At 44.4% G+C, this 13,555-nt stretch overlaps 1 protein-coding gene across 1 annotated transcript in view; it reads left to right on the forward strand.

The window, feature by feature from the left end:
• Positions 1–4,514: 4,514 nt before the first annotated feature.
• LOC145409614 (uncharacterized) overlaps positions 4,515–13,555 on the forward strand; it is a 45,568-nt gene continuing 36,527 nt past the window's right edge. Inside the window, exons 1-5 of the mRNA XM_080279967.1 lie at positions 4,515–4,527; positions 5,095–5,318; positions 7,531–7,702; positions 8,857–8,970; positions 12,965–13,108. Of these exons, the coding sequence (XP_080136093.1) occupies positions 4,515–4,527; positions 5,095–5,318; positions 7,531–7,702; positions 8,857–8,970; positions 12,965–13,108 (667 nt within the window). The remainder of the gene's footprint in view (positions 4,528–5,094; positions 5,319–7,530; positions 7,703–8,856; positions 8,971–12,964; positions 13,109–13,555) is intronic.

Here is a 13,555-nt window from a genome sequence, read left to right on the forward strand (position 1 = left end):
GGAACAGCACCGTGGTGATGGCCACTGTCTGCACCAGGGGGAGATTGGCCACCGTACGTCTCTCCGCTGTGACCCCAGAGAAGGCAGAACCACGGCGACGGCCACCATCCGCACCAGGGAAGAATCGGCCACTTTACGCCCTTCACCTGCAGCCTCCGCTGGGAACAGCACCGCGGTGACGGTCACTGTCCACACCGGGGAGAGATTGGCCACCGTCCGTCTCTGCTGTGATCCCAGAGAAGGGCAGAACCACGGCGACGGCCACCGTCCGCACTGGAGGAAGGATCAGCCACCATACATCCTTCACCTGCAGCCTCCGCTGGGAACAGCACTGCGGTGACGGCCACCGTCCACACCGGGGAGAGATTGGCCACCGTACATCTCTTTGCTGTGACCCCAGAGAAGGGCAGAACCGCGACAGTGGCCACCGGCTGAGCCGGGGAAGGATCGACCACCGTCCATCCTTCGTCTGCCACCTCCGCAGGGAGTAGGACCGTGGAGACAGCCACTGTCCGCGATGGGGAGGGTCAGCCACTGTATGCCCTTCACCCGCTGTCCCAGGGGTTAGTGGAACCGCAGTGACCACCACCGTCCGCGCCGGGGAGGGATCGGCCACTGTACGTCCCTCGTCTGCTATCGTGATGTCCCTCACGGAGGACGTCCCTTGCTTGCCTCACCCATCCAGAGGCTGAGTGAGACACTATTCTCTCTCTCCCCACAGAGGCAGTTCCCCGGCGGAGTTGCAGCTGGAGGAGATCTGGCGAGGCCCCATGGTGAGTCTGGGGATCCGTGCCCTGCAGCCAGCACCCTGATGATGCCCCTCACTGTTGGACTCCTGGAGGAAGGGACACCTCAGGCAGCCCCTGACGGCGGCTCAGCCCAAGTGAGACCGTAGCCCTCAGTCACTCAGGGGTGCCCCGAGGACTCTGGGGCATGACCTTTCCAGCCCCATCAGCAAGCAGTCCTCCTCCAGGAGCAGGTGCAGACAAGCGCGCCTGCTCATCCTGTTCGGCCCCAGTCCCGAGGGCCGACCTTCGCAATGAGGCCCCACCAGGAAAGGGCCCCCCTCCACACCGCCCAGCAGCCCACTCTAGATGACCTGGCCCCTGGCAGTAGTCCCGTGTCTCCTGCAGGAAGGCATACCTGACAGGACCCCTCCCACACCTTGACAACACCTGAGATAAGCCCAATTCCCCCAGCAGCCCAACCAAAGTCCTCCTGTCTTATTGTGTGGTTAATCTGTACAGTGTGTTTTATTGATATTGTATTAAGTACAGTATCAACTTTAAGGCATTATATGTATAAGGTTGGTCTACCTGAGTTTTTATGCCCTGTTCCTCTAGTTGCATGCTCTAGACCTGGTCTCGAAGGGAACCCCAGATCAGTCGCTCATGTTCAGAGGACAAAAAGTTGACCTCTGAACACGGAGTGGGCTGCTGAGAGGCGTGGAGGGAGGCCCTTCCCTAGTGGGGCCTTATTGGGGAGGGCGGGCCTCGGGTCTGGGACCGAGCAGGCATGCTTGCTTGCGTCTGCTCCTGGAGGAGGACTGCTTGCCGATGGGGCTGGGGAGGTCATGCCCCGGGGTCGTGGGGGCGCCCCTGGGTGACTGGGGGCTGCGTTCTCGCTCGGGTTGAATCGTTGTCAGGAGCTGCCTGCAGCGTCCCTTCCTCTTGGAGTCCGACAGCGAGGGGCGTCGTCAGGGCGTTAGCTGCAGGGCATGGATCCCCATGCTCACCACGGGGCCTTGCCAGATTTCCTCCAGTTGCAACTCTGTTGGGGAACTGCCTCTGTGGGGAGAGAGAGAGAAGGGTGTCCCACTCGGCCTCTGGATGGGTGAGGCAAGCAAGGGACATCCTCTGTGAGGGATCTCACAGGGGTAGCAGGTGAGGGACCTACAGTGGCTGATCCCTCCCCGGCGCAGACGGTGGCCATCACTGCAGTTCCACTAATCCCTGGGACAGCAGATGAAGGACGTACAGTGGCCGACCCTTCCCCGGTGCAGACGGTGGCCATCACCCGCAGTCCTGCAGGAGGTAGTAACTGAGAAGCATACGGTGGCCGACTTCTCCCCAATACAGATGGTGGCAGATGGTGGCTGTTGTCACAGTTCTACCTGGGACTGTATTGCTTCAAGTCCTATCCCGATCCTGGCGAGTGCCGGTCTGGCTGGAGAGTAGTGTACCAGCATGGCGTACCTCTTATTGGGTCTGCTTCAGGGGAAGAGGGGCGCAAGGTGGCAGGGGACATAGAACTGTCCGGCCTGGCCCATCTAAGTGCTCTATGCGCCTCCCCATGGTCTCTCCTTGGGGTTGGTGTTTCACCATCCTGTCCATGGTCCCTCCTTGGGGTGAGCGTTTCATCACCCTGTCCGTGGCCTCCCTTTGGTGTGGGTATTTCAGCAGTAGTTCTGCTATATGGTTGTGTGACATTCCAGTCATGAGATGCCTGTGTAGCACGGGGGAAGGCATGAAGAGATGGCACAGTGGATGCAACTTCATCCAAGCATTTGTCATAAAAGTATCTGTAAAATAATGTAAGGGAGGCAACATTCCTTCTTACTTGTAGGGGTGGTAGTTTATTTGTAATAGTAGGGTTATTGATAATTCTGACAGATTTGTTCTAAGTTTTGTCTTGTTGTTTTAGTGCAACCTCACCAGTCACCACATCCTTTCCACAAGGATGAGCAATACTATATTCCAGCTGAGAGCGCACATGACTCTTAGAGCTAACCACCCGCCAGTGAAGTACAGACTGTGTACAATAATCCAAGTATCTTTGAGGCAGTTTAGACAATCATTCCCTTGACATAACCGTTTCCTGTAGTTACAGTCATGCTCCCACATCTTCTGGGCTGGTCAGTTTACAACTTTACACAAGGTTTTATGTGGCCAGGTCAGGGTAATCAGCAGCCAGCCAACTACATAGTCAAGCGGTCAGTCAGCCTGGTTGTTTTGCACTTAGTCGGTTGTCATGCTGTTAATCTGTAGTTCATTCTTTCAGCCTATTTCTTTAGCTCACTGGCAGAATAAGACATTGCTATGACCTTACTGCATCCTTTCCATAGTATTTCTTCATGACTGGCACCATTTTTTAGTATTAATGTCTTTAGCTCAGCATTTAAGATGGTGAGATAGCAATTTCATGCCTAGTTAAAGCTAGCAGGATGTAGTAATAGCCAGACTCTCAACCAGATCCTAAATGTTTATATGATGATGATTTACAATCTGCCAAGTGCTTTCATGTATGTACTGTACTCAGTTTATCAGAGGATACGTCAGCAGCGTTCCTTGGTTTATGTACTTCGTCTAAGGCAAAATTGGAAGTGCCTAACTCCAGCAAACAAGAGCAGCACACACACACACATATACAGTGTGTGTGTGTGTGTGTGTGTGTGTGTGTGTGTGTGTGTGTGTGTGTGTGTGAGTGAGTGAATAACTGTTTGGTGACAACAACCATAATGTACAGTCCAATATGCACAAGAAAATACCACAGCCCTGTTGCGCTGTCCGTTAATAAACCAACATAAAGTCTACTGAATGCTGAAGGAAAATATGAGATGATAATATGTAAATAGATACTGTAAATAAATATAAGTAGATAAATAAATAAAGGTTCACAGTGCAGTATGCCATGCATAAATCAAAATGAAGTAATAAATTTTAAGAAAATAAAAGCAATCGACATTGGCACTGAAGCATTTTAATTAAATTGTATGGTACTGTGTAACTTCAGTTGGGTGACAGACTCCCATATTTCCCAGTCTTTTAAAATTATTTGTGCATATAGAGTAGTTAATGTAATTTCTTTGGTAGGAGGGCTTATGTCTTTGGTAGTACAGTTACCGTGGCAGTGTTTTCCTATACCCTAGCATATGTGCTTGTCAGTTACTTCAGCCCACAGTGGTGTTCTCAGGGCTGGAAAATATCACATGCCTTGATGCAACATAAAGTATGTATAATGTATCCATTACCATACAGTCTTCAGCTGTTACCACTGTTGTTTATGCCTATTTTTCTTACTTCCTTGGGATTAGGGTTATTACTGTAGGTTAGGTATTTTACCATTTTCATGCAAAAAATTACTGTCATTCAAATCTGCATCCAAAAGGGTTTATCATTTACTGTAGTCTCCATAAGGATTGGATTATGTCAGTTCTGTGGGAGGTCATTTGATATTGAAGTCGAGGGTCATATTTTCAGCAAGAGAAGGGTCAGTGCTCCCAGAGATGGCCTAGATTTTTTTAATGTAATGTTAATTTTCTCAGAGTTTCTCTAGATTAGATATCAATTAATGTTTTAAAATGAATAGCACTGGTATATTAAGTATACAAAGAAGCATATTTCCCATAGCTTAATGGCAGAAAAAGACAATGCTTTGGATCTGCATCCATTCTATAGCTCTCCCACCTGACTAGCATCATAATGTGGTGTTGATTTCTTTCAATAGCTCAGCATTCAAAATGGAGAGCCAGCAGTTTTACACGTATACTCATTTTTTTTTTTATCGGGGCGAAGATGGACTTGGCAGGTTGGTGATGATTGGCTGAATGCAACCTGTCTGAATAACATCATTGTATTTCAGATAATTACCAGTAATTATCAGTAATTATTTGAAATTCAGTGATGTTATTCTGGCATGTTGCATTCAGCCAGTCATCACCAACCTGTCAAATGGATCTTTGCCTTGATAAAAAAAAACTTAGTGTTAAAATGAAGAGTATACATAAAAGTGTTTGTAGTGGCTGAGTACAGCATCCATTATGGGGTCTATAAAAAATGAAAGCACATAGTGACATCAGCAGCAATTCCTCAAGCACAGGTCACCTACACTTGTACGCTCTGCATTACGTTAGCTTAGCCATGGTTTGAGACAGTTATAGAAAGATAATGTAGGGAAAAACGAGGTAGGGACAAGTATTCATTATTAGTGATAGGGTTTACCAATGCATTCTTCAGAGGAATGAGTCTCCAAAGTAACTAACTGACAAAAACTGGTTAGATATTAAAATTAAATGTCCATAACCTAAGCTTCCTTACACCATTCATCTAAAATTAGAGTTTGTACAGGGCTTCTCATTGTGCTTGTCCTTTCCAGGTGCCACCATTACCACCACTGCATCAATAAATAACAGAGAAATGGGAGTGTTGGCATATGAAGATGACCCTGTGACCTCCCCCTTGTGTGGGGAGCCAAGCCTTCCTCTTGGCACTATAGTTGAAGCAAGAGAAGGCTCCACAGGGGATGAAAGTGAAACAGAGACGCTTCCAGATCCATCTGTGTCACATACCTCTGTGCCATGCAACTCCATGTTGAAAAAGGTAAAATCTAGTGGTAAAGCAATAAGGAAATAATGAAGCGTAAAACAAAGGATAGATTGAAGTAACTGCTACCACTGAACAGAGAATATTGTAGCTGGAAAATTGCAGACGTGGTATATTATCCTTTTGAATATGAGATCATCATTCTTTTGATATTCCTGTTAGCTTTCCTTAATCCTTCCACTGAAAGGTCATTCCAAACTTATTAAACTTGTGTGAAAGCAGCAAGAATAAAATACAAAAATATTTTGTTGTGTTAAAGACATAAAGATAATTGTAATACTGCTACAACATATGATTTGTTACATTTGATATGGTAGTATTCAGTATCCCACTTTCCTTCTTCTGAACTACGGTATTGTATATGGCAGTTCATAGTGAAAAAGGAATGTTGCCAGCATTGTAACTAAGAAAGTAACTTTGGGAAGTGAAATATAGGCTGAAGGCAGGGTGCAGCCAGGATTTTGTTATGTGGGGGGGGGGGGGACTGGTCATTATTCTTTAGATTTTGCTGCTTGCAGAGTATTATAACAGTATCTAGATTAATTTTAAAACACATATCTAGTATTAATAGTAAAGGACAGAACCCAGGATGCAGTGATTACTGGAATGAATTATTAAATACATAAATAAATTACTGAATGACTACCTTGCCATTCAGTTTATTCTGTTAGGAAGGGGGACCTCTCCTTCCCCACACCCCCATAGCTGCAGGGTGGCTGTAGTCCATGGCTACAATGTCTTGTTACCACCCAAGCAACTTATCCTGTTACAAGAATGAAGGACCACATTATAGCCACTCATCCATTGGACAGGCAACAGTTTTAGTACGGATGCTGTTTTATGCATTGCATCATATTAAAGCATGCAGTACATTGCAGTATATTATGTCATATGAATCATTGACTGGTATGAGCCCCCCCTGCCCTCTCCTTTTCTTGTATTGTGTAGGGCAGTAGGGGTAAAGCCATGGTAATGTATAATTATATAAGTCTTTTATCATCCACTTAGGGCAACCGATGTTACCATTCTCTCTCTCTCTCTCTCTCTCTCTCTCTCTCAGAAACAATGTGGTTGTTTTGTTCTGTGTTTCTTATTGTTGTTTTGGTTCTTTCCAGTGCTTTTTGCCACCATCTTGCACCTTTAATTATGATCCAGCTGGCCTAGTGAATCTGAGTGCCTGGTGTGATTGTATCGTCAGGACATAGAGAATGTGAGTGCCTTGAAATATTGGGCAGTGTGATGAGCAAGGATGTGCAAGAAATGGCACTGAATGGAAGGAAGGTTGCAGATACACCAAAACCAATGATAAGGAATAGGGAGGTGAACATGGAAGTAAAGAAGCCATTGCACAACAGTATTATGTTTGTGATCCCTGAATAATTCTAACATATGACCAGGTTGGACTTTGTTGGAAGGACACAAGTCAAAAGTGAGTGGAGTGGAAATCAGTTATCTGAGAGTTAAATGGAAAGACAGACTGAAAAATTAGGAAGTTAAGGAGCATTATGATGATGTGGATGTGCTGGTAGGTGTTAGGAGAAATATCCTGAAAAAGATTCAGAAATACAAGCAGATACATGCACAGTATTTATGTATAAGAAGCAGATTGGAAAATTTTAGCATTTGCTCACAGATGATGCCTTTCTTTTGTATTTTTTCTGCCACACTCACAGAGGTGGCCAAATACAAATTTTGTCCATAACTGTGTCACTCACTCACTGAGAGAGTTACTGTACCATTTTACAGGATGGGATCCAGGCCGTATGGGAGGATGTTGCTCTAGCTAGGAAAATTATTTCTTTTTTCACAGTGGGAGACCTCTTCCCAGACCAGGTTCCACTCACGCTGTGATCTGAATTATATGGTTACCATCCTGCATTGAAACTGATTTCTTGAGCTACAGGAAGTCATTAGACTTGTCACTTAGTGTAGAGCCACCTGAAATGGAAAGAAGATTAATAGAAAATGGCAGGAAGGAAAAGGAGAATCAGGAAGAGAGGTGGTCAGAGACAGAAATAGAATGATAAAGGCAAAGAAAGAAGTAAGCAGCACTGCATCAAGTGAGTGGATGATGGTCATCACCACCTACCACTATAGTCATAAAACTTGAACAGGATAAAAGAGCTGTGACCTTTGACACCCACATCTGGGTTAGGATGATGATGGTGATGATGATGTACTGTACTGCATACACTGCTCTTTATTTCAGGATAAGACTGTGGAAATAAACTTGGGTGGATTAGACGAGAGGGATGAGGATGATGAAGAAACTGATAAGGATGGAGAAGTGGAGGATATTTGGAAAAATCACCCTGATGTGGATGGAGGCTGGGCATGGATTGTGCTAATTTCTAGTTTTTGCATCTTCATCATTAGTTCAGGTATTGTATCACCACCAAGATGTGATGTTTAGCCAGTCTTTACATAAAATTTGGGTTCTGTATGTACTAAATGTTACTTTCACAGAATTAGATGTAAGGGAGAGAGGTTTCTGCTTTATGATCAAAGAGTTTAAAGCAGGAAAAAAAAAAATCTAATTCAGAGTGTACTGTATAGTAACTTTACGTTTAATCATGAACAAGTTTAAGTGAAAAAGCAGTGTTAATTCATCAGTGACTTGATTATGAAGCAGTCTGTTGCAGCCTAAGCATCTGGAATACTTTTTTCTTCATTGTTTTTGTTACCATAACTATAACTGCATACCATGGGTGCCAGGGAGACACCTGTATCTGGTGGTGCTGATATACCTGAGTGTTTGTGTCGCTTCATTGTACAAATGTCTCTCAGTTCCCTCCCAGTCCCCTGAAAGGACAATAGTGAACTGCAGAAGGGTAACTTCAGCCTGTAGTCAAGTGGGTTCTCATTCAAGTGAGTCGGATGTCATAGCAGCAACAATGGGGATATTGTGAAATCCTCATCTCTGCCTTCCTTTATGTCCATTCACATCACCACCAAGCACAACACTGTACTCATTATTCACTCCAGCCACAACACCCACAGGTTTATCTCCTCACTCAGTCCACACTGAAGAGTACAGTATATGCAGAGGTCATAACCACAGTATTCCCAACACCCACCTTCAACAGCATCAACTTTGGATTGCATCTGAAGAGTATATGCAGAGGTCATAACCACAGTGTTCCCAACACCCATCTTCAACAGCATCATCCTTGGATTGTATCTCTTCCCTTCACGGACACCCCATCCACTCATTTCTCAGCCAATAACAATCCCACACCACCAGTATTTGTATCATTCCCACTTTAGAAAAGATTATATAATTCCTCTGTGTCCTTAAATACTTACTGTTCTGTGACTGGCAGTTCAAAACATTCTGTTTGATAAACATACATCAGAATCATAGCAATGATGAATGTTAAAATGATTGTTTTACAGTCCTGTAGAGTAAAACATGCTTTGCAAATTTCAAAAGTTTTATTCATGATTTTCTTGCATTTGACATGTTAGGCTAACTTGCAAAAGTTTATCAGTCCTACTTGGCATATATTTATCCCATGCCCTGTTGATATTGCAGGTATGTTGTCAACAAATGGGATGTACTATGCACAAATGCTGGAAGAATACAAACATTCACGCTCCTACACTGCATGGATGGGTTCACTTCTTAATGCATTTTATATGCTTGGAGGTAAGTATCATCATCATCTCATCATCTTGCAAATGGAAATATAGCACCATAACTGAATCGCAAAGTAGTGGATACTGTACACAAATGGACTTCAATAATCTAGATGTCATCATTCTAGTATTTTCTACATTTGCATGGTTTCAAGACATCAGGGTTTATAAGATTTCAATGTGTATGCAAGGTTTTTGGTAAGCAGATACTGTTTACTTTCCATGGTTTTGTAATACACCACAGTTGTTTTTGGTTTTGGTGTTGCTTAACCCCAAGTTGTCTGACCAAGCAGACCCTTCAACCACAAGTAAGAAACTACATCTGTGGGGCCATCCTGGTGGAACAGTACAGTACATACTCAATGGAGGGATCCAGTACCCCATATATGGTAGACAGCATCTCTTCAGGGTCAGACCAGGGTCCTTCCTACAGCAAGGTGCTGGGAAATATGAGGAGATTTGGCTCTAGGCTTGATGCCACAGCTGCTCCTACCGGGGTGAACAGCACCACCTTATGTAGCCTGCTATGGTTTCCAGAATAGTGAATAATTATTTTTTAGATTAAGAAACAGTGGGATAAATATTTTTTACTATTGTGGTCTTCACCAGATGTCTTACTATGTTAAGGATGGTTTTCAGTGTCTCTCTTTATATGATATAAATATCGTGACTTATGTCGCAACGTTGGGTTTGAAGTATGTCCAGGGTAGGTTTGAAGGATGTCAGGGTTAAATTTTTACATTAGTCTCTCTCTCTCTCTCTCTCTCTCTCTCTCTCTCTCGTGTCAAGGATACCCTATTATATACAAAGGATAATAAATGTTAGGGGTAATGAGCACTGAGGTTTGGTCGGAAAGATGCTAAGGTTGGGGCTGGAGGCAGTATATTGTGCTTTGAGGTAAACAACTTACTAAAAAGATGAACAAGAAGCCTCAGACAAGGACTGACCAAAAGATGACGACCAAGGACCAGACAAAGGACATTGTAATCGCAACATGGAATGTAAGAGGTGCGAATGATGAGGTGAAAGAGAGATTGTCCAGGTGCTTGAGGGTGCGAAAGTTGATGTATGTGGAGTAACTGAAACTAAATGGAGAGGTGAGAGTGTGAGAGAATGGGAGTAAGGATGGGGTATATGTGCAGGAGTAGGTGAGAATGAGAGGGCAAAAGAAGGAGTGTGTATAGTTGTGACTAAAAGATAGAAGAAGAATGCAAGAGAGTATGGATCAGTTGGGTCAAGGATTGTGTGGGTAAGATTGAAAGTTGGAATACAAATGTGGGCGAGTGTGTGCATGTATGCGCGAACACAAGATCGTGCAAGCAGAGTGAGGGAAGAGTTCTGGACAAATATGGAAGTGTGCATGGAAAAGTTTGGAAGGAATGAGAGAGTGTTTTTGATTGGTGATATGAATGGTAAAGTAGGGGATGTGAAGGTGGATGGAATAGTTGATGAGTGGAGTGTGCCTGCTGAAATAGATGAGAATGGCAGTGTGTTACTGGACATTTGTGCTGGGAGGGGGTTGGTGATAGTCAGTACGCTCTTCAGGCACAAAATGATCCACAGGTATACATGGCGAGTGATGAGAAAGGTGGGTGGTGAACTGAATGAAAGGAAGGCAATGATTGATTATGTGTGTGTGGATGAAAGGATGCGAAGATGTGTAATGGATGCAAGAGCTTATAGAGGTTGGGGGAGTGTACTTTCTGACCACTACTTGGTGGTGGCCAGAATAAAGATCCAAATAAGATGGAGAAATAGAAGAAGGGAAGGACTGGAAGAAGGAGTATTTGCAAGGGGAGTGGAAAGGTTACAAGAGGATGAGAAAAAGGCAGAATATAAGAGAGAAGTGGAAGAACGATTGGGCAAATATGAACTGGAGCGGATGGGGGACGTGGAAGGTGTGTGCAGGATATTCACAGAAGAAATATGTGCATCATGTGATGTGGTATGTGGGATGAAGAGAAGACGGAGGGTGGTGCAAGGAACAGCGTGGTGAAATGAAGAGGTGAGACAGACTGTGGCACAAAAGAAGAAAGCATGCAATGAATGGATGAGAAATAGGGGCGTGGAGGAAGTTGAGAGGCGGAAGAGAGAGTTATATGTAGAAAGGAAGAGAGAGGTGAAAAGATTAGTAAGAGAGAGTAAGAAGAGAGTGGATGAGGAATTTGGAAGGAATTTGAGTGTAAAGTGGAGGGACTGTAAGAAAATGTTCTGGAAAGAGGTGAAGAGAGTAAGACAGGGTGGAAGTGAAGTTAGCAGGGGAGTGAAAGATAAAAATGGTAGATTACTAGTGGAGAAGGAAGAAAAAGTGAGCAGATGGAGAGAACACTTTAAGGAATTGTTGAACATAGAGGATGGAAGTAATGTGAGTATAAGTGGCTGGGGAATGGCTGGGAGAAGAAGGGAGGTGAGAAGACAGGAAGAAATCAGTAGGATAGAAGTTGTGGAAGCAATGAAGAAAGTTAAATTGGGGAAAGCCTCAGGAATTGACGGAGTGTGTGGTGAAATGCTGAAACATGGGGGAGAGATAGTAGTAGAATGGATGTGGAAGATGTGCAGATTGGCCGGGAGGAAGATAGAGTCGCGGAGGATTGGAAGTCAGGTATAAATATTCCCTTGTACAAAGGAAAAGGGGAAAAAGAAGTGTGTGGTAATCATAGGGGCATTTGTCTTCTTAGTATAACAGGAAAAGTGTATGGTAGGATACTTATTGACAGAGTTAGAGAAAGAACAGAGGAATTAGTTGGAGAAGAACAGGAAAGCTTTAGGAAGGGAAGAGGTTGTGTAGATCAGATATTCATTCTTAGATCTTTAGTGGAAAAGTTTCTAGAGAAGGGAAAGAAGTTGTTTGCGGCTTTCATGGATTTGGAGAAAGCATATGACAGGATCGATAGACAAGGATTGTGGAAAGTATTAAGAATATGTGGAGTAGATGGGAAGTTGTTGAATGCTGTGAAGAATATGTATGATGGTGCTAAGGCTGCAGTGCATGTGGATGGTGAACTGAGTGAATTTTTCTCTTTGATGGTTGGGTTGAAAGAGGGATGTGTCATGTCTCCATGGTTGTTCAATCTGTACATGGATGGGGTAATAAAAGAGGTACAAGGTAGGGTAGCGGATGTTGGAGTGGCCCTGGTTTGGAAACTCCCTGTATTGTTGTTTGCAGATGATACTGTGTTGTTGAGTGAAGACGAAGGGGAGCTGCAAGGCTTGGTGGATGAGTTTGGGAGAGTGTGTAAGAAATGGAATCTAAAGGTGAATGTAGGGAAGAGTAAAGTGATGGTCTTTGAGAGAGGTGAAGTCAGTGAATGTACAGCGAGGTTGGATGGTGAGGAATTGGAAAATGTGAGTACGTTTAAGTTCTTGGGTAGTGTGATGAGTAAGGATGGAGGTTTGGAGGGTGAAGTGCTTGAAAGGGTACAGCAGGGAAGAAAGGTTGCTTGTTCCTTGAAAGCAGTGATAAGAAACAGGGAAGTGACATGGAAGTGAAAAAGTTACTATATGACAGTATTGTGATACCAACTCTAACGGATGGAAGTGAAGCTTGGACGTTGTTGGAAGGACACACGTCAAGAGTGAGAGCAGTGGAAATGAATTATTTAAGAGGAGCCTGTGGAGTCACATGGAGAGACAGGCTGACAAATGAGGATATAAAGGAGTGTTGTGGTGTGGATGTAGATGTGATAGGAAGCATTAGGAGGAACACACTGAGGTGGTTTGGCCATGTGGAGAGGATGGAGGGTGAAAGACTGACGAAGAGAGTGTATATGAGTGAGGTGGAGGGGGGGAGAGGGAGGGGGAGGCCGAGGATGAGATGGAGGGATGGGGTGGAGAGGTATATGAGAGAGGGGGGTGTGAGTTGGGAGCAGGGCAGTGAAATGGCGGGGGACAGGACGACATGGAGGTGATTTGTTTGTGGCCACCCCGAACGGGATTGAGGCGTCTGGCAATAGATAGATAGATAGATAGATTTCTATTTCTCCTTATCATGTTGTTATTTCCAGGACCTATCAGTGCGGCATTCATCAAACGATATGGATGCCGTCCTGCACTTGTGGTTGGTGCTGTCCTCATGTCCATTGGCTACCTCCTTTCTGCCTTCACCACATCATTAGAGGCTTTGTTCTTCACCTATGGTGTCATTGTGGGTAAGGCAAACTTTATTTTTTTTTATTCCAAGGAAAAAACAGCAGTGGGCAGAGGACAGAGCAGATTGGGCAGGATGAAGTACCAAACTTTTAGTTATTCATTGTGGGTTTGTTTCTTGTCTGGTTCATATATTGTGCTTGTTCAACCCTGTCCTCTGCCCAGTCCCCTCATTCTGTCACCTTCCTGCTTGTTTTTCCCCTATGTATCATGTGCTCTTGTTTGTTTGTGTTATGCCATTTTTGTACCATACATGTGCAATAGGCATGGATAAGTGACTTATGTAATAACAGATCCGCTTCCTCCCCACTGTATGAATTATCCGTTCTTTCCATTTTTTTTGACGCTTGCCCCCCTGCAGTCTTTCGTTGCAGAGGCCAAAAATGGTTGAAGACTTTGACGTAGAAACCCTGGCAGGCAGAACAGCTAACGGGTTGTGTGAGAGTGGA

Source organism: Coenobita brevimanus, chromosome 82 (genome assembly GCF_032717465.1).
Source record: "Coenobita brevimanus isolate Jiangsu-jjx chromosome 82, ASM3271746v2, whole genome shotgun sequence".
Lineage (NCBI taxonomy): Eukaryota > Metazoa > Arthropoda > Malacostraca > Decapoda > Coenobitidae > Coenobita > Coenobita brevimanus.